This window comes from Lissotriton helveticus, chromosome 7, assembly GCF_964261635.1.
Source record: "Lissotriton helveticus chromosome 7, aLisHel1.1, whole genome shotgun sequence".
Taxonomy (NCBI): Eukaryota; Metazoa; Chordata; class Amphibia; order Caudata; family Salamandridae; genus Lissotriton; species Lissotriton helveticus.
In genome coordinates this window covers 1,548,931,076-1,548,955,498 of record NC_136068.1, presented here as the reverse complement: position 1 = coordinate 1,548,955,498, position 24,423 = coordinate 1,548,931,076, and the positions used below count along the sequence as shown (strand labels likewise).

The 24,423-nt window shown below is 44.0% G+C and overlaps 1 protein-coding gene across 2 annotated transcripts in view; it reads left to right on the top strand.

Moving 5' to 3' along the window:
- Window positions 1–24,423, top strand: part of PPP1R12C (protein phosphatase 1 regulatory subunit 12C) — a 1,267,429-nt gene that overhangs the window by 889,193 nt on the left and 353,813 nt on the right. For both annotated transcript variants that reach the window (XM_078655015.1, XM_078655016.1), the window contains one exon: window positions 11,881–11,986. In XM_078655015.1, the coding sequence (XP_078511141.1) occupies window positions 11,881–11,986 (106 nt within the window). The remainder of the gene's footprint in view (window positions 1–11,880; window positions 11,987–24,423) is intronic.

The following is a 24,423-nucleotide window of genomic DNA, read 5'->3' as shown; positions in this document are numbered from 1 at the left end:
GAAAAGAATAGGACAAGGAGCGTTTTAATTTTATATATATATATATATATATATATATATATATATATATATATATATATATATATATATATATATATATATATATATATATATATATATATATATATATATATATATATATATATATATATATATATATATATATATATATATAAAAAGATCACCACTTCGAAGAAGAGACCAGAGGACACAGCGGGGAAATTTTCAGCGACCCTTTATTCACTGCAGCCAGGCATAATGCATTTCGGCGTGAGCCTTCCTCGGATGCCTTTCATGCTGGGTAACACTTGCTCCCTCCTTTAGATGTTCGAAGGCCCTCCTATTGGCTGGAGTAATGCTGATTCCGCCCAATATTGACTGCAGCTGCAGCCTGCTGGTGTTGACTGCATGTCCCAGCATGCATTTTTCCGGTGAGTATGGAGAGCGCAACCACGTTGTGCTACTGTGAGCGCTGGTGTGCCTGAAAAAAGGGGGGAGAAGGCTTTGATCGCCAAAAGTGTCACAAAATACCAGTGTTTCAAGATCGCCTCCAGTCCCCAACGTCTCGACGGAGTTCTTTACATCATAACAATGCGCTGTATGAATATCGGGCACTGTTATAAAATGGCGCTCATGAAAGTGCGCGTAGGAACATTGTTTTGATAGTCCTTTGTCAATGTTTGATTTGTAAAATTAATCACGAGGTAGTAAAATAAAAATGGTCGCATCCAGTACGCCCTCGTACCACAGAGGAAGGCGGATGCCGAAACGCGTCTGGTGCGTTTGAGAGTTTAATAAAATCTTAACTCTCCCCCCGTGAGTGCTGTCTCTTTGAAGGAAAAGAAGGGGACAAGGAGCGTTTTATATATATATATATATTTATATATATATATATATATATATATATATATATATATATATATATATATATATATATATATATTTCAGTTGCCACTAGACTCCCTGGTTGTGTCCAATGCAAGGAAAAGGGCCGACTCCCAAACTGGAGATGCTCCACCCCCGGATAAAGAATCCAAACTTATTGATGCTTCTGGGGAAAGGGTGGCCTCTCAGGCGGCCAATTTCTAGCGTGTCTCCAACACTCTGGCATTGCTAGCACGATATGACTGTGTACACTGGGATGAGATGGAGCAATTAATACAATATTTGCCCAAGGAACACAATTTTAAGGCACAAGACCTGATGCGGGAAGGGCAACTTATTTCCAATAACGCTATAAGATGTTCCCTAGTTGCTGCAGACACTGCTGCTAGAGCAGTAAACACCAGTGTCTACTTGAGAAGACATGCTTGGCTTCGCATATCAGGGCTCAAAGCAGAGGTGCAAACATCCATTTTAAACACTCCCTTTGATAAAGAGCACCTATTTGGCCCAGTGGTTGATTCTTCACTAGGGAAAATGAAGGACACTAAAGTGGACAAATCCATGGGAGCCCTTCAGTCAGTACAAAGCTATGGTTCCTTTCGATGATCCTTCTACCACGGAGGCTCTAAAAATACCTCCTCGGAGACCACCTTCACCTATAAGGCAATAACCAACCCATCTAGAGGTTACTTTAGAGGGAGTTACAGAGGTAACAGCGGTAAGGGCAGGGTTCAAACACATGCACCTCCCCTTCCAATACAATCATGGCAATCAATAACAGACAATTGGGTACTACAAATTATCCATTCTGGATACTGCCTGGAGTTCATCAACACTCCTCCACACATTCCACCAAAGTCAAACAAACTTTCATCAGATCACCTTCATCTCCTCAAACAAGAGGTTCCGTCTCTACTTCTAAAAGGAGCTATAGAACCCGTACCAATGCATTATCTCAGGCCAGGCATATGCTCTTTTTACTTCCTAATACCCAAAAAAGATGGTTCTCTAATACCAATATTAGATTTCCGAGAACTAAATCTTTACATTCAGTCAGATCATTTCCACATGGTGACACTGCAACAAGTATTACCTCTGCTGCAAAAAGGCGACTTTCTGTCTACTTTAGATCTAAAAGACGCCTATTTTCATATTCCAATCCACCCCGCTCATCGCAAATTCCTCAGGTTCGTGGTAGCGGGTCAACAGTTCAAGGTACTTCCATTCAGTCACCAATGCCCCCCCGAGTCTGCACAAAGTGTGTGGTGGTAGTAGCTGCTCACCTGAGAAGACAAAGCATCCATATCTTCCCATACTTGGATGACTGGCTCATCAAAGCCAGCTTGCACCGGTAATGCCTTCAGCACACTTTCAGAATAATCTAATTACTACATCAACTAGGGTTCACAATCAATGCAACAAAATGACATCTCTAACCAGCCAATACTCCGGACTACCTAGGAGCCAGGCTAAATACTCAAAAAGCCCTGGCGGTTCCCAGCGCAGCCAGAATTAGAAATATTCAGGCTTTAGTTCTCAGATTTCAAGCCAATCATTTTATTCCAACTCTGGTGTATATGCAATTGCTGGGAATGATGGCATTTTGCATCATAAGCATCCCCCATGCTAGACTGCATATGCGTCCTCTTCAAGAATACTTAGCCAGTCAGTGGATCCAGTCACAGGGTCCATTGACTGATCTAGTGTTGGTAAGCGGCCGTACTCATCGCTCTCTGCAGAGGTTGAACACACAAAATTTGTCAAAAGGGCGGCCTTTCATAGACCCGGTTCCACAGATAGTACTGGCAGCGAACACGTCCCTCACTGGCTGGGGAGCTCATCTACTACAACACACAGTGGAAGGCTTGTGGAGTCGACAGCAGAAAATGCTTCACATGAATCTAGAGCTGCTTGCAATCTTTCTAGTACTCCAGGCGTTTCAGACTCACCTGGAAGGCAAAGTTGTCTTGGTTCCTACAGACCACATGACTGCCATGTATTACATACAAAAACGGGGTACACACTTTCTCCAACTGGAGAAGTGTGGCTCAAATGGTTAGAGCGGCAGACCCTGATGCAGAGGTCTGTCCTGGGACCAGGGTTCAATACCCGCCTTGGCGGGTCTTGGGCTCAATTTCCTCAGACCTGACAATTCTCGCCTCAGTGCCTATTCTAATCATGGGTCCCACTTTGCGACTCTGGGCAATAGCTTGCTTAATCTCCACAACGGCCCCAAAAGCGCTGGGATGCCTGGTTTCACCCTGGGGGGTGCCCAGGAGTGGACACTCACAGGGAGAACAGGAAGGGTCCCTAAGCGGTATACGGACAACGCCGGGACACTACCTCAGGGAAGTAGCTGTGCGCTCTATAAATACCGGTACATTTACATTTACAACTGTCACACTTAGCCCAAGACATCTGGAGGTGGGCCATGCACCACAAAGTTTATCTCCTAATGGAACACCTCCCAGGAGTGCACAACCATATTGCAGATCTCCTCAGCAGACAGCAAATGCAGGAATGGGAACTCCACCCTCAGGTTCTCCTCCCATACTTTCTTAATTGGGGAGTCCCTCACATAGACCGGTTTGCCACAAACCAAAATGCCAAAGCTTCGCCTCCAGGTATCCACACCAGCAATCCAAGGGCAATGCACTATGGATGAACTGGTCAGGGATATTTGCCTACGCTTTTCTGCCTCTCCCACTCATTCCATTAGTGGTTCAGAAGCTCAGGCAAACTTCTCTCATGCTCATCCTAGTAGCTCCCACTTGAGCACGTCAACCATGGTTCACAACCCTGTTGGAGATATCTCTAGTCCCACATCAAAAGCTACATTTAACCTCCAGTCTCCACACTCAGCCATGGAGAAATCAGACACCCAGATCCCAACCAACTGAACCTTGCAATCTGGCTCCTGAAGTCTTAGAGTTTGATTACTTAAACCTTCCACCAGAATGTATGAATATCATTAAGGAGGCTAGAAGACCTACTACAAGGGCATGCTACTCAGCTAAGTGGAAGAGATTTGTTATATACTGTGGTAACAATTATATTAACCCTCTTGATGCTTCCTTACAGAACATCATATGCTATCTGTTACACTTCAGTCAGAGTTGGCTTATACCTCTATCAGACTACACCTAGAGTCAATTGTTGCATATCTACAAAATACACAGCATTTGTCATTATTTAGAGTATCTGTGATCAAAGCTTTCATGGAATGACTAAAAAGAGTCATACCACCAAAACTTCCACCAGCTCCAGTGTTGAATCTTAATATAGTCCTCACAAGGTTGATGGGCCTACCTTTTTCGCCCATGCCCAAATGCGAACTACAGCGCCTCTCTTGGAAAACATCTTTCCTCATTGCAATCACATCATTAAGGAAAATGAGTGAATTGCAGGCATTAACCATACAAGAACCATTTTTCCATCTACACAAAGACAAAGTGATTCTTTGTACTAATCCCAAATCTTTACCTAAGGTCGTGCCTGCTTTTCACATAAATCCATCAGTAGAATTACCCATATTCTTTCCTCAACCTGATTCAGTTGCAGAAAGAGCTCTACACACCTTAGATGTTAGAAGAGCCCTCTTGTACTACATTAAAAGGTCAAAATCATTTCGTAAATCGAAACAACTCTTTGGATTGCCCGTGTGGTGGAGCAAAAGCAACAATCTCCAAATCAGGTATTCCATGGTGGATTGTTAAGTGCATTCAAACCTACTATGCGAAAGCAAAGAGAACTCCAACTGTACCGCCTAGGGCACATTCCACTTGTAAGCTAGGGGCCACTATGGCTTTTTTAGAAAACATTCCTATCGACATTTGCAAAGCTGCGACATGGTCTACACCGTACACATTCACTAAACATTGTGTAGATGTGTCAACAAGACAACAAGCCAATGTGGGTCAATCAGTACTTAAGACACAATTTCAGACAACTCCCCCAGCTACAGGTTAGCCACTGCTTTGGGGTGATACTGCTATGTAATCTATGCACAGCATGTGATCTACAGCTCACATGCCCCGAACGGATGTTACTTACCCAGTAAGCATCTGTTCTTGGCATGTAGAGCTGTAGATTCACATATGCCCATCTACTTCCTCGGATACCTATAACTGCTGCAGTTCTCTATTTAATTTACATACAAACGCATGGACATCTCTATTCTTTACTAGTACTCAATTCTCAGCCTCTGTGGCAAACAGTCCAACAATGGAGTTGAGGCCCATGCGCACTATCATCGAAAGGAGGAATCACCTACCTCGTGACTGGAAAGACTTCTTCGAAGAAAAACAAAGTGCAAGCATCTGGACCCAACAGTAGATGGCGAGCTATGCACAGCATGTGAATCTACAGCTCTACATGTCAAGAACAGATGCTTACTGGGTAAGTAACATTATCCTTCCAACACAACTATATGTGGTGCCGTTGATGCTGCGGACACTGAGCTAGGAGAATAATCTCCGGGTTTTACATGCAGACATGTTTGGCATCTAGTCTTTGGGTTCAAACCCAAGGTACAGCAAAATCTACTGGCCGTCCCATTCGATGGGGAACATTTATTTGGCCCTGGTTTTTAGAAAAAATCAGAAAAGACACAAACAGCCAAAGCCATGGGGTGCTTCAGACACCCTCCCATCGTGGCTCCTTTAATCGCTCATCCTAATATGGAAGGTCCAAAAGTACTGAGACCTCCACCATATACCAGCAGCCACAGACTCAAACCACCTTGCCTGGAGGATTTTACTGAGGCAGTCATAGTGGTTACACCGCCAAAGGGAGAGATACGGGCAGATGTACCATACCATTTGCCTCAACCACCAACTCTTGACTTAACTCTCATTCCCCCCAATCACACAACTCCTGTCTGGGTCATCTACAAGTGTTCTTTTTTGTCTGGTGGAACATAACCTCCGACCAGTGGGTGTTGGATATTATCCCAAATGGTTATTGTCTGGAGCTAATTTCCACACCTCCCGACATTCCACCTCGAAAACACACTTTTCCCACAACATCAAAAGTTGCTTAGGGAAAAAGTAATAGCACTCCTCAAAAGAGGATCTATAGAACCTGTTCCACTACACCAACAGGGCACTGGAGTCTATTCGCTATACTTCCTTATTCCCAAAAAGGATGGGTCCCTGAGACCAATATTGAGTCTCAGACCCCTAAACGATTACATTCTCTGAGAGCACTTTAAACATGGGTACTCTTCAAGATGTCATCCTGCTATTATAACAAGGACTACCTGGCCGCACTCTCCCTCAAGGATGCCTACTTTCATATTTCTATTTATCCAGCACATCGCTGGGATTTGAGGATTGTAATAAACTATGAGCATTACCTGTTCAAAGTGCTCCCCTTAGGGGTCACTACAGCACGCAGGATCTTACCAAATGTCTCACAGTAGTAGCTGCTCGCCTGCGCACACAAAGCATGCACGTCTTTCCATGCCTAGACGACTGGCACTTCAAGAGCATGACTCTTCAAGTGTTACCAACAAACTCTGGTCACCATAACCTACTTCACAGCCTAGGCTTTACAATCAATTCCTTGAAAACCCATTTCCAACTACTTCAGATCCAAACTTACTTGGGAGCAAGTCTCAAATCAGAACTAGGAATAGCTTAACTGAATTCAGCCAGGGTGCAATCATTCCAGGCACTCATTCCCCAACTTCAAACTGGTCAACTGGTAACCGTAAGGACAGTCATGCGCCTCCTCTCTATGATGGCGTCATTTATAGCCATAGTACCTCTTGGACTTAAGCAGAGGGTGAATGGGAAGATCTGGTGTTGGTCGGCCGTCAAGCTTGCTACTCTGCAATGGTGGAACAACAACAACCTGTTAAAAGAGCAGCCTTTCCTAGACCCAGTTCCACAGAGAACCATACCAGATGCCTCCCTTACAGGATACAGAGCGCATTCGCAAGATCTAACTGTCCAGGTCCACTGGACACTCAATCAGAGACATCGACGCAGAAATCACCAAGAGTTGCTAGCTGTTCATCTAGCGCTGAGAGCTTTCCTCGCTCACCATTAACAATTCTAACATCTTGGTTTTAGGCGATTTTAATTATTGGCCTTTGGACACCCACGAATCTCCCAGCTCACAAGCCTTTTCGGACCTCATGTCAGGCCTGAATTGCATTCAGCATATCCATTCGCCCACGCATACAAAAGGGCACATCTTAGATCAGGTGTGGACATCTGGCTTGGACATTTCAGTCCCTCTTATCCTGCCATGCTTATGGTCAGACCATTTTTTAATCACATTTACGTTAGGGATCCCCTGCCCTACCGTTAAGTCTCAAGAGACGAACTTTCTGGCCCGTAATTGGAACAGGTCAGATTTAAACACTTTTCACTCTATTCTTAGCTCCTCAGTCCCTTCTACCCCTGATCCACCTGCCTCTATTGACACCCAGTCATTAAATCTTACTCGCTGGCTTACTTCTGCTGCTGACGCAGTAGCTCCGCTAAAATTAGTTAGAGCCAGACGCTGCCACGACGCTCAAAGGTGGTTCACCGAGGACCTGAGAGCCCTTAAATTAGGCCTCCGCCAAGCAGAACGACGTTGGCGCCGAGGGTACTCCCCTGAGAATAAGGAGGTATTTTCCTCTTTACTTAAAAATTATAAAACCGCTATAGCCCTTGCCAAATCTACTTATTTTTCCACTAAAATTATGGATTCCACAAATAAGTCGAAGGACATATTTGCCATTGTGGAAGAACTATCCAACCCAGCCAGACTTACATTAGGGCCACTCCCCTCCCAAACTCTGTGCGATTCCTTGAACGCATTTTTTGTCGAAAAAATAGCAAAAATTAAATCCAGCATTGCTGCTCAAACTTCGTCTGCTCACCCCCTAACCACTGAGCTCTCCAAATATTCCAATTCTCACACTCTCACTGCTATTCCTCCCATTTCGATGGCTATTTTTTCCTCGCTCCTGCACAAAATTTCCTCTGGCTCTCCTCGTGATTGCTGTCCTCCCTCGGTTCTTCGAGCAGCTTTCATCTCCTGCCCCGAGCCCCCTCTGGCCCTCATAAATAGCTCTCTGGCCACCGGGGCTGTTCCGTGCTCTTTTAAACAAGCCGAGGTGGTTGCCATTTTAAAAAAACCTTCAGCAGACCCCTCCATTCTGAGCAATTACAGCCCTATATCCCTCCTCCCTTTCCTCAGCAAAGTCCTGGAATCGCACGTGACCCACACACTCAGTTCCTTTATCGAGGACTCGTGTGTTTTAGATTCTAAGCAGGCAGGGTTCAGACCTGCGCACTCAACGGAGGCTGTCATTCTCTCCGTGATGGACGAACTGCGCAGAGGGGCTGATGTTAACACCCGACAAGCCCTTGTCCTTCTGGACTTATCGGCCGCCTTCGACACGGTCGACCACGGGATTTTGGTCGACCGTGTCGAAGAGGCCGGCATCCGAGGGACCGCCCTTGACTGGGTTCAGTCCTTCTTGACGGAACAACAACAAGCTGTCAGGCTGTCTCAGTTCTCCGCCACTCAGGTTGAGCTGTCCTGTGGCGTCCCCCAGGGCTCTTCACTATCCCCTCTCCTTTTTAATTTGTACTTAGCCCCGTTACTTCGTGCTCTCCGCGGGTTGAGCGTTACTGCATTCAACTACGCGGATGATATTCAATTGATTTTTAATATTGATTCTTCCGAGGACTCCACCTCTACTTTCCAAAATACACTCTGCTTCATCAGTGACTGGATGAGCCTAAACCACCTGAAGCTTAACCCCGACAAGACTGAATTAATTCTTGTCGGGGGAGCCTCCAACCCCTGGCAATCTTCCATCTGGCCTGCCAGTCTTGGAAGCTCTCCCTCTCCAGTCAACTCTGCCAAAAGTCTGGGTGTCATTATTAGCAATGACCTCTCAATGACTCCCCAGATCAGTGCAGTGGTGTCCGCCAGCCACTTCCAACTCAGGAAACTCCGGAAAATATCCCGCCTTCTTACCACCGAAGCGCTCACGTTAGCACTCCTGGCGTTAGTGATCAGTCGACTCGACTATGCTAACGCGCTGTACGTCGGCATCCCTGAGTACCAACAGAGAAGACTCCAGCTGATACAAAATCAGGCTGCTCGCCTGATTTTCCACCAGCCAAAAGATCAGCATGTCCGTCCACTCTTAAAGAGTCTTCACTGGCTGCCGGTATCCGCCCGCTGCAAATTTAAGCTAGGCTGCACTATCTTCAAATCTCTTTCTGGTCTAGGTCCCTCTTTTATTTCCTCCCTCCTCCGTTCTTACACCCCGTCCCGCAACTTACGTTCATCCCAAATGGCCCTGCTATCCGTCCCCAGGTTCAAGAGGAACAAAACACGGGGGCCTCAGGTTTTCTCTTCTGGCCCCATCCCTCTGGAACTCCCTTCCACTCTCCCTCAGACTTGCACCTTCATACTCTGGTTTCAGATCACTTCTTAAAACCTTCCTCTTCACTATCTCATATCCTTAGATCCTGTTTCTTTTTCACTTCTTTTCACCACGCCCCAGCACAGCGCCAAGAAACCTAATGGTGTTAGCCGCGCTCTATAAATTTTTTTCAAATCAAACCTTGTTAGAGTAGTCTTCATCAAGACGGACAGCTTGGCCGCCATGTATTATCTCCAAAAGCAAGGCGCACCAAGGCCCCTCAGCTTTTTCATTTACTGGGAATGAACAACAGGTTTGCAGATCTCAACAGGAGGCTCCAGCAAGTCCACAAGTGGGAACTCATCCCGCATGTTCTCCTCCAATACTTCCAGTGTAGGGGACAACCATAAATAGACCTCTTTGCCACAGCAAAAAAAGCCAAATGGCCAAACTTTCCCTCCAGGTTTCCACACCCACAGCCCAAGGGCAACTCACTATGGATGAGCTAGTCAGGGATATTTACTTATGCTTTTCTGTCTCTCCCACTGCTTTTGTTTTGGGTTCACAAACTTCAGCTTACATCTCTCACCCTCATCATAGTAGCTCACACATGGACACAGCAACCATGATTCACCATACTCCTCGAACTTTCAGTAGTTCCCTACGAAGCACTGCCGAGCAGGTAGGACCTTTTCAATCAGAACCATGGAGAAATCAGACCCCCAAATACCTCAATATTGCGATCTGGCTCATGATGTCCTAGAATTTGGTTACCTCAATCTCCCACAACAATGTATGGACATTCTCAAAGAGGTATGCAGGCCTAGTACTCAGGCCTGTTATGCTGCTAAATGGAGATGGTTCATTCCCTATTTTCATTCCAAACATATCGATCCCTTAGCAGCTAAGGTATAAAACATTGTCTGCTACTTATTTCATTTGCACACCTCTGGTTTAGCGTTTATATCTAACGTAATATGGGTATTTAAGTGCAGTTCTCCCAGAAGGGTATCTTGGCGCCGAATAAAAGATGTTTATTGTTATCCAACTCAATGGTTCTCATTTTATAATCTATATGGCTACATCTAGCGACTGTAGCAGCATAGCTTCCACATGTAAACTCAATATTGTATTGTCAAGATTAATGGGCCCCTCCACTCTTTCCCCTTCCAGATTTTATCCTGTATGGTAGCATTCCTGGTTGCTATCACTTCGCGTAGACATGTCAGTGAGCTTTAGGCACTAACTTTGGAAGAACCCTTTTTCCAAATACATAGGAACAGGGTTATGCTTCACACCAACCCCAAATTTCTTCCAAAAGGTGTCTCACAATTCCACCTTAAGCAATCTATTGAATCATTCAACCTGACTCAGTTGCATAATGGGCTTTGCACCTGTTAGATCTAAAACAAGCTCTCCTGTACTACATTGACAGGACTAAATCATTTAAGGAAGAGACAACTACTATTTGTTGCTTTCTCAAAACCTCACAATGGAAAGGACATTTTTAAAGCAGTCATTGCACGAAGGATCTTAACATGCTATGCTAAAGCTAAAAACTTCACCCATTCCTACTAGAGCTCACTCCACGAGTTAAAGAAAGAGGAGCTACAATGTCCTTCATAGAAAATATGCCTATAGCTGACATATGTACAGCAGCTACATGGTCTAGAAGACATACGTTTATAAAACATTACTGTGTGGATGTACTGGCCCGCCAACAAACCAATGTGGGCTTAGCAGTTCTACGTACGCTATTTCAAAGAGCTGTAACTCCCACAGGCTAGCCATGGTTTATGGAGGAGGACTGCTTTACAGCCATGTGTATCTACAGCCACACATGCCTCGGCCGGACAATGTTACTTACCCAGTAAGCATCTGTTCGTGGCATGTAGTGCTGTAGAATCACATGTGCCCACTCTCCTCCCAAACGCTTGTGCTTGTTATAATTACTTTCACTATTTCTCACAAATTCCTTTCGCATTGACCTCTTTAAAAACTACACTTTGCTTCACATTTCATTCTCACCTGACATGCAGGAAAATGATCTAATCAAGTTAATGACCATGCGCATTAGCAGCAAGAGGAGGAGTCCCACTACCTTATGACTCAAAAGATTTTCATTGAGGAAAACCAACTTGCACACATCCGAGCCCATCACTATATGGCAGGCTTATGCTAAGCATGTGAATCTACAGCGCTACATGCCATGAATAGATGGTTACTGGGTAAGTAGCATTTTCCTTGTCATAACCAAAGAGGGACCGATCTGTGTGAAAGGTGAGCAGGTGCAAGGAGACCTGGAAGCTTTGGAAAATGTGATATAGAAGGCAAACCTGCTGATAGAACACCCTGGAAAATATTACCCTCTTATTAGGATCAACTAAGCAGGAGAGACTTAAACTTTCCATCCGACATGCTTCTCCTTGTGCTGCCACCTGTCACTTGGGGTTAAATCATTATGTGACTTAACATAATTTCTATTTGTGAGGCACTATATAGTTACTCTAATTCCAAGGTTTTAACAGATGCTGATGTTAGACTCTGACTTTTGTTGTTTGAGTGTGATGGTTTGTATTAACTTATCTGCTTTGTGATCTCTTGTCTCTTTCTAGGACCTTGCCAAGCGAACTCGATTACTAAGCAGTGATCCATCCTCTGTCACGCCCCACTCTCTTTATACTGTGAGTTCTTCAGTGACACATACTCAGGCCAGGAAAGGTGAGAGCATTTTACTTCAGATGTCTTTCTTACAAGGCCTCTGGCCGAATGTCTGTGTAATGCCTCATTAACATGTGCTCTACACAACTGTTAAACTAGATCAGATGCTAGTACCAGGTCCTTAGGAACCATAGAAATTTGGCACTGTCTACTTCAAGAGCATTCCTAATGGAGTACCTGTGTGAAACAGTCTGATACAGAGACGGGCAGTAAACGACAGTCTCCTTGTGTAAAAATTATTAATATTCTTGCTATGTTGTTTACCATTTACCTGTAAGTATCTTGACAAAAAATCCTTCAAGTGTTTTGTACCCTTGGTTCTCTTGTTTTAATTTTTTTCTTCCCTTTGATGTGTTGTGTGCTGTGCGGGTGGTCCTGTGTTTGCTCATGGTGGGACATTGAACTGAAATTAGAACTGAACCACAGAATATCTCGCATTCAGTGATTTACACTGTTTCTTTCTACACCAATTGACCGATATGTTTATCAATATTTCTTTCCTTTGACTGAGCCTTGCCTTGAATTCCTTTGTGCTTTGGTATCTTCGTACATGTGACACAGATTTTACTTTATCCAAACATGATTGTTTCTTCCACTAATGAAATTGCTTTTTAATTATATTTATATTATGAGTTTATAGTATACATTTGATATCGACATGGAGTAAAGTTATAATTAGATTATATTCCCAGTACAGTGGCAAACTGGCATAAAAATAATAAATGCTCTGAATATTTTCAATGCGGAATCATGATTATTAAGCCTCCCTCAAATCCCTATCCTGCCATTTCATTCTCCAAAGAGGTTTGGTAATTGACTTGCTTGAAGTCCTTCATCGTTGTGCTTGTCTGATACCAAGCTTTAAATGTACTATGAGCATCATTGTACTCTACTTACTTACTGTAGCTCCACTGCACGTTTCAAAGTGTAGGCAACTGCATCCTGGTACCTTCTGACCCTGTAGCATATCTGCATACAGTGAAAGTATCTTCCTTAAAGCAGTAACTTGTTAGTGCCAGGTGTAATGATTGACAGACAATGTGCAAAACCTCTTGAGTACAATAGTGTCGTCCCTTGTGCACAATGACTGTTTGGAGCCTGCACAAACCCGGACAGATTACTCACCCTGGGGCCAGGAAATCTGCGTTTTGAACGCCTTGCCTTTGCCTGCCTTCGCCTGCTGCTGAAGTCCGCCTTGGCTGCTGGTCCCCCCGCCGCCGCATTCAGGCAATCTCGCGGCCGCTGAGCGGGGGGACTACAGCCCCCAGGAGCCCTTGCTGTGCCCTGCAGCCCCGCCCGCTTTCGCGCCAGGAAGGCGCTAAAAACATCAACGCTCCACCCGTGTCGCGGGGCCACGCGCTGGAGCGTCCCAGGAGAAGCCCGGGACAAGGGCGGGACCGTTTTTGACCGTTCGGGACCGTATGAGGCCGGGCTGGGCCACACCATTAACATTGGCTATACCTTAAGCGTTAACTTATTATTTCCATATACTTTGGACTACCTACTATTGCTTACAGCCGTGAGAAAATGACCAACAAAAATGACACTTGAAGAAAGGGGGATTCAGGGGGCAGTATTGTGGGTACGCTTGATAACTTCCTGATTCGAGCAGCTTCTGTGCTCGAAAAGGAAATCGTTATAACTGAGAACCGCTTGTCAACCGAAGCATTATACCTAAGGCGCTCATCCCTGGGGGCTTTAGCTAACTCTAGGACACCTCAAAATGTAAGGTCACAAGCTGGGTTAAACAACCCGTTAAACGATGATGAAGGACTTACCCCAGTTACGAGGGATTCATCACTACTGCAGGGGGTTAGTTGCAATGAAGACACACCTGAGCTTAGTGAAACTAAGGATTCCAGCGAAACTAGTAACAGTATATCTCCCCGCAGGACTAGATCTAAAGCTAAACAAACCTCTAATAGCAGGAAAAAATCGAAAGTAATATAGAAAATTTCTACAAATACACCTAAGATACCAACAGCAAAGAGAGGGGGAAGAAAGAATAAAATTACAGAGTATTACAGCTCAGATTATAACTACCCCTAAAGCCATCCCGCCGATGTTCACTGATAAACCTATAGCCATTGACCTCACCAAGGTTAATGGCGTAAATAATGTACTCGAAAATTCAGATAGCATTGAGGGACTTCTAATAAAAATGGAACATATGGTGAAGTCGCTCATGCTACCACTTCTTGAAAGGGTAAAAGGCATTGTGGAGAAACTAATAAAAATGGAGGAAGTTGTGCAATTAAATAATGAGATACTGGTGAAAATTGTAGATTCAACTACATTTCCTGTAAATAGTATGATAACAGCTAACCCCGTGGGCAATATAGAGATCCTGAGGCCTGAATCTAGTAACAATATGCATCCACAACTGCCCATTGGACCAGCTAACCAACCGGCTCCTGGGCTTATTGTTTCTTTAGATGAGAACCCAGACTCGCCAGGGAAAGTTAGAACTGATGTGGGTAAAGATACTCAGACTGTGGTTGAGAACAGGCAATAAGAACAGGAAAATTAGTGTGATTGGACCGGATAAGAGACCTGGCAAGGACCAATCTGATAAAACTAGACGAATAGACAAAAATGAAAGTATCGATTTACCGCCTAAATCATTCCCATATACTGTGGTCTTAGTAGGCGTACCAGAACTGGAAGAGGGCAAGCCTGAAAGATATTTAGAACTAAAGAATAAAGTTAGCCATTGGCTCAACAGGCATAGGCCAATTCCACCATCGCTCCATGGAGAAATTCTCCGTGTTCGAAGACTAAGCTGGGCGGGCCAGAAATATAAAGATATAAAGGGTGACTGTGTTCTGGTGAATTTCAGAGATAGGCGGGTGGTATCTTATATCTGTGGGTGGAGGGCGTAAAGTTTGGAGAGTAGAATACTCACAGTAGATTTGAGGTACTTCTATCCACCACCGCTGGAAGAGCAACGCAATAACTACACAGAAAGTTCACATGGAAGGAAATATATGGATTTCCACAAAAATTACTACAGGGTACCAATCGAAAATAGTTTTGATATATTTCACGAACTAGAGGGATTAGATGGAGTGGATTGACTGTGCAATAAAATTCAAATTGTGACCACCCCTTATCCCTCGCTACAAAGTATGGACTCTATTACCACAAATAATGTGGATATAGATTCTTCCATAAATAATAGAACAGTTATGTGTGAAATTAATATAGATTCTCCAGAAACTACTACAAACTTGATTAGGTCTGGGGCAGATAAGTTTGAAGGGTATCCTAGAGTAGATGTTGGACCACATACTCAGAGTGCCCCAGCTGAAGAGCTGGCTAATCCAGTTATACCACCAGAAAGTGATGTCACTGGTAAAGACAAGCTAAATAACGGTAGATGGGTGATCATGTGCTGGAATGTTGCTGGAATAAAATCTAAGATGACAGATGGAACTTGGTTGAAACTGGTAAAGGACCATGATATAGTTAATCTTCAGGAAACTTGGTCCAAGGAGGCTTATCTTCCCGGCTATAAAACTTTCTTCGTAGCAGCGATAGTTTCAGTAGCAGGAAGAGCGAAGGGAGGATTATGTACCTATATCTCAAATAGTTTGAAACACAAGAGTATAGACGTTCCAATTATTAATACACACTACCAAATGTTACAAATTCGTATTAATAAGCATAAATCCCTACTGATTGTAAATTTCTATAATATTTCTATTGAGCTACGGGAGGGGGTCATGAAGCAGTTTAATATAGATCTGAAACACATTATCCACTGGAAAAATAAGGATGTTTTTGCAGTTTGGGGTGGGGATTTCAATTGCTTGTTATGTAAGCAGGGTGAACTTGGAATATGTGGTACAAACCTCGAAAAGGAAATGCCTATATCTCATTTTGACCATAGTAATTGTGGGAATATGTTAAATGAAACTGTTTTCTCATGTGACTTGTTTGCAAACAAGGTATGCCAACCTGAGGTGAATTTTTGCCCAACATTTTGTGGAAGAGGCTCAACGTCTATTATAGACTTTATTTTAATATCAGCAAGACACGGCAATGAAGTGGCCAATTTCAGAACTCTAGAAATAGCACTGAGTGATAATTATCCTCAAACCATAGAGGTGGTAAACTCTGACTTTAAGCTTAATAAGGGTAACTTAGAGAGGGAACCGGTAGATAATATAGTTCTCCAGAGGCAAAATGGTTATGCCGTGAAATGGATAAAAATAATCCCAGATGACTTCATAGGAAAAATAATTAAGCAGTGTAAAACAAGTTTTGACAGATGTCTTGACATAGATTCTCAGAATCACGCTGTGATTGAACATTTCCAAAAAATAAATTGTGAGATTAAAAAAAGTTTATGGGTTGACTGTAAAACTAAGAAAAAGCAGGAGTTTAGGTGGTTCGATAAACCCTGTATTATAGCACACACTAATTTAAAGCAGTCCCTAAAAAAACTACCGCGTGACTGTGAGCTAATTAAATATTGTCGTAAGGCATATAAATACGCACAAAAGGAAAGAAAGGAATCTATAAAAAAGGAGGCATGGGAATCCCTCTGCAAAGCATCGGAGAATAAGGATGCAGCGTCATTTTGGAAGGTAGTCAACGCATCTCCTTTCGAGGAGCAAGGTAGGGCAAGCATAGAGATTGCCATTACAGGCCCAGAATGGGTAAAGCATTATGAAAGTTTATATGGCAAGGTAGAAAGGGATGTAGAAACTGGATTAATAGGAACCCAGGAAGAGGCGATCGTAAGTAGTAAGATGTTTGATCTTAAAGTAACATTAAACAAGGTAATTGCCGGAATAGATGCGAGTATGGGGGAAAAGCCCCAGGCCCTGACGGGGTTCCTGTTGATATGTATAAGCACTATCTGCCTCTATGGGCCCCAATCCTCCCCAAACTTTTTAATGCAGTATGTACGGAAGGAATACTATCCTCCTTGTATGAGTCAACTATAATTCCAATTTATAAAAACGGGGAAAGATTAAGTTGTGCATGTTATCGCCCGATATCCCTCCTTGACTCTACAATTAAGATTTTTGGGAGGGTCATTCTGAACAGACTACAGGTCTGGGCTGAGGATCAGGCTATATTGAGTGATCTACAATATGGGTTTAGGCAACATGTGGGGACCATAGAACAGGGACTTAATTTACATATTATTGTAGACAAGTATACAAAAGCAAGGGCAAACCCCCTGTACTTAACTTTTGTCGATTTGTCATCTGCCTTCGACTGTGTTTCGCATAACAAGCTGTGGCAGATCCTAGAAAACTTGAAGGTGGATATGAATATAATTAACTTCTTGAGAGAATTATATAGGGGAGCACAGGCCGCAGTAAAATATGGCAGGAACGGGGAACGCACTACACTCTTGAAAATTGCAAGAGGCGTACGACAAGGGTGCGTCTTAGCCCTCTTTCTATTCCTAATTTATATTAATAACCTGGAAAAGGTTCTACTTGGCGAATGCCAGGATATGCCCTTAATAGGTAAAAGATCAATTTCCAGCCTTTTATATGCGGATGACGCAGTTTTGATGGCCCGAACTCCATTAGCCATGCAGCAGATGATTCATTCTTTTACTACTTTTATGGCTAGTTTAAATTTGATGGTAATTTCCTCCAAAACTTTTACATGAACTGTGGGCATGGGGGCTTAAAGAATAATAAACGCATGTTTATAAATTCTAAACCCCTTGAATTTACGACAGCCTTTCCTTACCTGGGCATTTTGTTTACACAGAAAGGTGAATGGAACACAACAATTAAAACTCGTAAACTCTTGTTTGCCAAATCAATTATGGCTGTTGAAAATTTTGCGAGAAAGATTGGGGAAAAAACAATTGTGGAACTTTTAAAGATGTATAGAGCTACAAGTGTAGCTATAGCAACGTATGGTGCTGGCATTTGGGGCTATGCCAACATCAAGTCTTTACAAGTAGTGGAAAATTCTTTTATGCATTACCTCCTTGCAGCCCAAGATAGCGTTGCTACACTTAATTGCCATATGGAGTTAGGACAACCTTATATTGAGGATATAATTAAAATTCAACCAGTCCTCCTATGGCATCGGGTGTGGACAACGGAGGAGTGTGTTTTTAATCGTACAATCTTGAAGGATGCTTTACTGACTGATAAAAGTAGAAAAATAAGATGTTTGGCCTTAATCGAATTCTTTCTTGGGCAGATTGGACATACAGATTACTTTGATGATCCTAATGCAATGTTGTCCATTACCAGAAAAGAATTAAAACGGCAATGTATGACACATTTAGAAGAGAAAAGATGCGATGTAGAAATGAAGAAAAGTACAATGATATTGCATCAACTAATTATCTCCTGTGAAACCCAACCATATTTGAAATTGGATATGAAAGCATTTGATAGTTTTCTATTAATTCGTTTCAGAATGAACATTTTATATAGATTATTTAGTCATCCAAAAATTAATGATTGGACTAAAGAATTAAGTGTCCATGTGATGAACGGTCTATACAGTCGGATATGCATATCTTTTTTTTTTGTAAACTTTATAATGCCCAAAGGAAAAAATGGATTATGCCCCTTTTGAGAACCATGGGATTTAACCACTGTCGCCCAGCTTTTCTGGCCATACAAAAACTAGATAATGTTTTAACCATTGCATGTGTATCAACTTTTTAAAAAAATGTTTTTAGATTTCGCAAATTAATTTCGAATAATGAATGACATCATCTTGAAGTGTATATATGTATGATGTTTTTTTTTTTTAATGAAATGTATTTATTTGTAAATTTTAAACTGTGCTTTTATGGATATTTATGTGAAATATCTGAATAAAGAAATTGATTGATTGCGTGAGACTGTTTGGTCTTGGATTGTATGCATCCAAGCATTCAGAAATGTGATGTCAGAGTTGGTTAGACTTGAAGGCACGCCATTAATCTTTGTTACAATGGTATCAGAAAAAAACTTACCAATCGGGCATACCAGATTTTAGGCCTCACCTCCGCACCAATAAATTGGTTGTGCATATTTTTTTCTTCATGTGTTTTCTGTTCAGAAAACAATTCTGGAGAAACTGCTTTAAAAAAAATGTAAAAAAAAATATTTTAATATGCTTTTAAAAAGCATTTCTTAAAGTGATCTTGTAGCAGTTGGTATATTCCTGCTGTTAAAACATCAAAGGTAAAACATTGATGTAAGTGTAGGGATGTGGGTTTCTGTTGCAGTTACCCCCCCCCCCTCCCCCACACACTTGTTGCCTGATAACTGATGCACTTAAACTTGGTGTGCCCTGCCAATCAGGTACCCAGGGCCTGTGTTCCTTCCCTAAAAACTGTACTAAAGCCTAAACCTAATTGGCATCTCTGGCCGCAGGTAAGCCCCTGGTAAATGGTACCCTAGGTACCCAGGGCACTGTGACCAGAGAAGGCCCCTAAGGTTTGCAGCACTTACTGTGCCACCCTTAGGGACCCTGTACCCTGACACACATACACTGCCTTGGCAGGCTGAGTGTCTTGGTGCAGAACTAAACCGAGTCGACATGGTACACATCCCTGTGTTCCATGCCCACAAACACACTGCCCTGGCATACATCAGTCAAACCTCTAGCTGGGTGCACCATGCCAGTGGTGTGGGCACAGGTGCATGAGCCCTGTGCTCCCACAGTACCCAGGGCCATTCCTGTGCACTAAGTGCAGTGATGCCATTAAGAGTATATGGTGCTGGGAGGTTGTCATTACGAACTCCACAGCACCATAATGGTTACACTGAAGGCTGAGAAGTTTGGTATCAAACTTCTCAGGACGTTAAACCCACACTGATGTCAGTGTGGGATTTAATGTAAAATGCCCCCTGAAACCTAACCAACTACCAGTGTCCTGACTGGGAGGCTGCCTAGGCTGCCACACAGCAGACACGTTGCTGGACCCCTGGGTAGAGAGCCATCCGCTCTCCTGGGCCTGCAACAATGCACATCCTAGGTCTCCAGGATGGGTAGGGGGAGCTTCAAAGGCATGCCGCATTTGTGAGCTTCTCCAGTCCACTTGCTGTACTCAGCAACTGGCCCCCACCGGTTCTGATCCCCACTCTGGCAGGAAGACAGGCGGGAAAAACAAAGGAAGGGAAGGGGGTGTGCTAGCCTCTGCCAACCCCACCTTTAGGTGGGGGAGGCGAGGTGAAGCACTACTCCGGGCTCCTGCCATCTTGAGGATGGGGAGCGCTGCTCAATCAGAGATAGGCTCCTGTCCCCCTCCCACAGGAGAGGAGCAGGATAGGGTGTGTACTCACCCCAAGACAAGGACCCATTGGTCCCTGCCCTTACCCTACCTGTAACACCCCTAAATTCAGTATTTAGGGGCACCCTGAACCTTCCTTTAGCAGATCCCGATTTGAAACAAGAAAGAAGAACAAGGATGACCTACCATGCAGCTGCTAACAAGAGGACAACACCAACTGACTTGGCCCCAGCCCTACCGGCCTGTTGATCATTGAACCTGCTTCTGCTAAACCCCGGCGTCTCCTGTGGACAGCAACCTCAAAAACCCCAGAGGACCTGCCTGCCTTGCTCATCTAAAAGACTGGGACTCCCACGAGCAGTGGTTCTGCTCAAAAAGTAACACCCCTGGTGCCAGCCAGGAGCTGCAAATCCAGCATACTCTGCACCCTCGGAGCCCGGCCTGTGTCTGAGTGGACAAAGACCCTGAGGACGTCCCCCTGGTGATTGTGACCTGAAATCCAGTGCCCAAGGACCCTCCTCGACGACCCAGACGACGCCTGCAGCCTCACAACCAGGGACGCCTCCAACTGCGACCAGCGGAGGGTAAGATTTCCCGACGTCAAGACACCCCTGCACCTGGCCCCCCTGTGCCCAATTCCTGGGTGCCTACCTATCCTCCAAGATCCTAACTTACCTCTCGAAGTGGTGGCTTAATTTTTTTAGGAATGAGGACAAGAGGTCTAGTGCATTTTTTTTGCCGCTTTCCGTAAGCTAAGGGTAGGAGTGCCACAGGCCTCAGCCCGGAGTCAGACGCTATTCAATGTCTAGCTTACTACCTTGGCCCCCTGGTAGAATCCTCTGGTGCAAAAATTGTCCTATACTGATGACATCCAAATACTCTTTTCCTGGGGGAAGGGCGTGGTTTTCCTTGGGGAGAAAATTCATAAATGTCTGGATGTAACGTTCAGTTGGCTATCCAGTAACCAACTTAAATGCAACGTAGATGAGACCTAGCTCCTCTGATTTGGCTCAGAGGCCGAGACCCCATGGGAGACTTTCTGGCCCAAGGATGCCCCCCAACACCCTTATTTCAAAATCAGGTGGTAATAAATCTGATGAACTGTTAATTTGCTCCTAAATTAACTTGGTGGTGGGCACTGGCTTTGCCATCCTTCGTGTACTCTGGAAATGTTTCTATCTCTTATCCTTTCGGGCTCGACAACAAGTGCTACAGACTTGATGATCTCACGGTTGGACTACGGGAACGGTCTGCATATAGGACTGCCCAATTATCTGATTGATAGGCTGCAGTTAGTCCAGAATGCAGCAGCATGTACCATCTTTGGGCTCCCATGCAGTTCCCACATCACTGGCCTTCTTCCACACCTTCATTGGCTCCCGGTCAGGAAGAGTATCACTTTTAAGATACTGCTACTTACCCAAAAAGCACTTTACGAAACTGGCCCTGACTATCTAGAAAACCGAATTTAGCTCTACACTCCCCAGAGAAACCCCTGTTCTGAAAATCTTTCTTTAGCTACAGTTCTTTTTATTAGAAAGGCAATGGCAGGGGGCAGATCTTTCTCCTTCCTGGACCCTTCTCTTTGGTACAAGCTTCAGCTGACTCTCAGGATCACTAAGGCAACACCAGTGTTGTGGAAAAAACTTAAGACCTGGCTATTCTCCTGCCCCTAGTTCTCTCCTTCTCTTGCTGATGATCCTTCTGAAGTAGTGGCCAGGACACTCTTCAGAGTAACAGTTGTGCTTTATAAATCTCATACATAGACATATACTCTGATGGGGCTATTGTCAGTCAAATAGAAACCACATTTTCTTCAGAGGAATGTAACTCAAAGAAGAGTTATGGGTGGTAGCCATCTGAGTGGTGTCCTCAACCTTTGGGCCTCCTTAGTTTGTCACCTCTGTGGAAGAACCTCTACCGACTCCACTTCAGCCTGTTAATTTTACTCCTCCTCCAAGGATGGTTTCAAATCAGACCTCTTTGTCACCCATAAAGAAATTGCCTTTGACCCCACCTTCCCACATCTTCTGTAGGCTTACATTCTAGGATGTCTGATGGATTATGTGTTAATGCAAGGCGCTTTGACATTGAATATTCCAATGGAGACCCCTAAATCATTTGTGTCTATAATAAAAGAGCATCTTCAAGACTTCGACATTGGTGCTGGGTATACCTGAACTGGATGAAGAAAATATTCTTCACCTAGGGTACTGTAAAAGCAGTGACTACACATTGGTTGAAAAATGTAAACTACCCCAGCAGGACCCATACATATTTAAAACCGATCCCAAGTAGGAATCTTCAACAGTCTCAGCTGCAAGAACTGGTCATGTGTCTGCTCCCCTGAAACCTTTGTACTGCCTGAAAGAAAGAACACAAGAATGAATATAGCTGGTTAAAAGGTATATAAAATAGCAGCAACACCACTAAAAGCACCCAGTGCCCCTGCCCTCCTAGGCCATTAACCCCTGGAAATTTGGGCTGCTCTCAAATCCATCGCCTGTCTACAAAGACTAGCAGTCAGGACTTTGTGGAGAGTGCTTATGAGGCCCTCTGGAATCCAATCAAGGTATTAGTTTGGCTGTAGATTTAGGGCATTTGGCAATTTCTGGTTATTGCCATGGGATCACCCACTGCTGTCCATCCTGTTTGTGCCTCACCACCCTGATACCTGACATTCAGCTCAAGATACTTAACCTCCTGTTCTTAGGTTTTTTGTTTGACATCAGAGAGGAAACCTTGAGGGAAGAGGAATGAGGTAAAGATGTTTAAGGCAGTGGTCCTTGAAGACCAGAAGAATGTATTCAAGTACCTTTACCCTTTCCTCTGATTCTTTTAATACCAACAGTCACCTTGAAGTTTAGAAATTGTCAAGCTAAAAATGATCCCCATTACAACAGACTGGCCAAGACATTGTTGGTACCTGAACCTGCTGCAAAGTTAATATACACAGTATGGTGTCACATAATCTGAGCCACCTGACAAGATAACAGGTTTGAACCTTACATCCTTTAATTTGGCTTCATTGCTCCTAAAGTTATCCAATAGGGGTGTCTGAATTTGCCACAGTCCTGCATGAACATTCTTCTGCTTTTCAAATAGGACGTCCTGTTTCTTCAGATGAAGTAGTTTGGCTTGTGTTGTCAAAAGGGCACAACCATAATTCACCTGCCAAAAAGTCCTTATTCTTTTTCATCTGGCTCAGGCAAAAGTGTTCTTTTTCAGACAGGTACAGGAAGGGTCCTAATCAAGGATCCTTTCCTAAAAGATGTTTTTTAAAAGTTCTTTCCTCGTGAGGAGACTGCCACCTTTTTGGGAATTCCCTTTTGGTTCTGTCAAAATTTACAGGTCCACTGTTTGAACCTTTTCTTGTTGCATCCTTCTTGGAAGACAGTCTTCCTATTAGCTATTATTTCAGTTCTTGTTATCTTCTGTGGTGACACTGTCACCCACATATGACCTGTGACAGGCCCCTCTTCCTTCCCCAAACTGACTTCATGCGTTCTGAAAAATCTGTCACTGCTGGAGTGGGCGAGTGATCTGAGAGAGGTAGAGATCAGAGGCCTGTGGTCTCCAGTGGCACCAACTTCATATCCATCTTTTGGAGTTTTGTGCAGTCCGGCTGGCTTTGAAAGCTTTCTGGTCACCATTTGGTGCTGCAGCAAGTAGAGTGCAGTAGAGTCTTGGATTTTGTGCTAGGAGGCCTTGTGCTTCTGATGGATGCATCTGCCAGTGGATTCCTCACCTTGTGAATATCTCCCTTGCGTCAGCACCATTTGGAAATTCTTTTTGTAGCTTCGCGCCGACTTGGACGACGTCCCAGAGGCACGACACCACGCGTGACACCGCTGACGTCACCGATTCCATAATAGGCCCACGCCGGCGTGATGACATCAGTTCTGCCCTTTTTTCCGCGTCGTCGACGCTAACCGTTTCTAGGGATCCTCTGTAGCTGTTAGTAATTTTGTTACTGTTGGTTTCTTTTCGGTGTCCTCTTGCTTCTTTGGGTCTGTCTTCGTAGAAGACTGGATCTGTCCGCCATTGCCGAAAACCATCAGTTTCAAAACATCTGTACGCCCGACTTCTTTCCTGGGGAGTCTCTTGCCCTGGGACTACGGTCTCTTGTATGTATTCCCACCTTTACCTCTCCTGCCTAGAGTTCTGAAGGAGGTCAGAACAGACCGCGCCCAGGTCCTCTTGAAAGCCCTTGATTGGG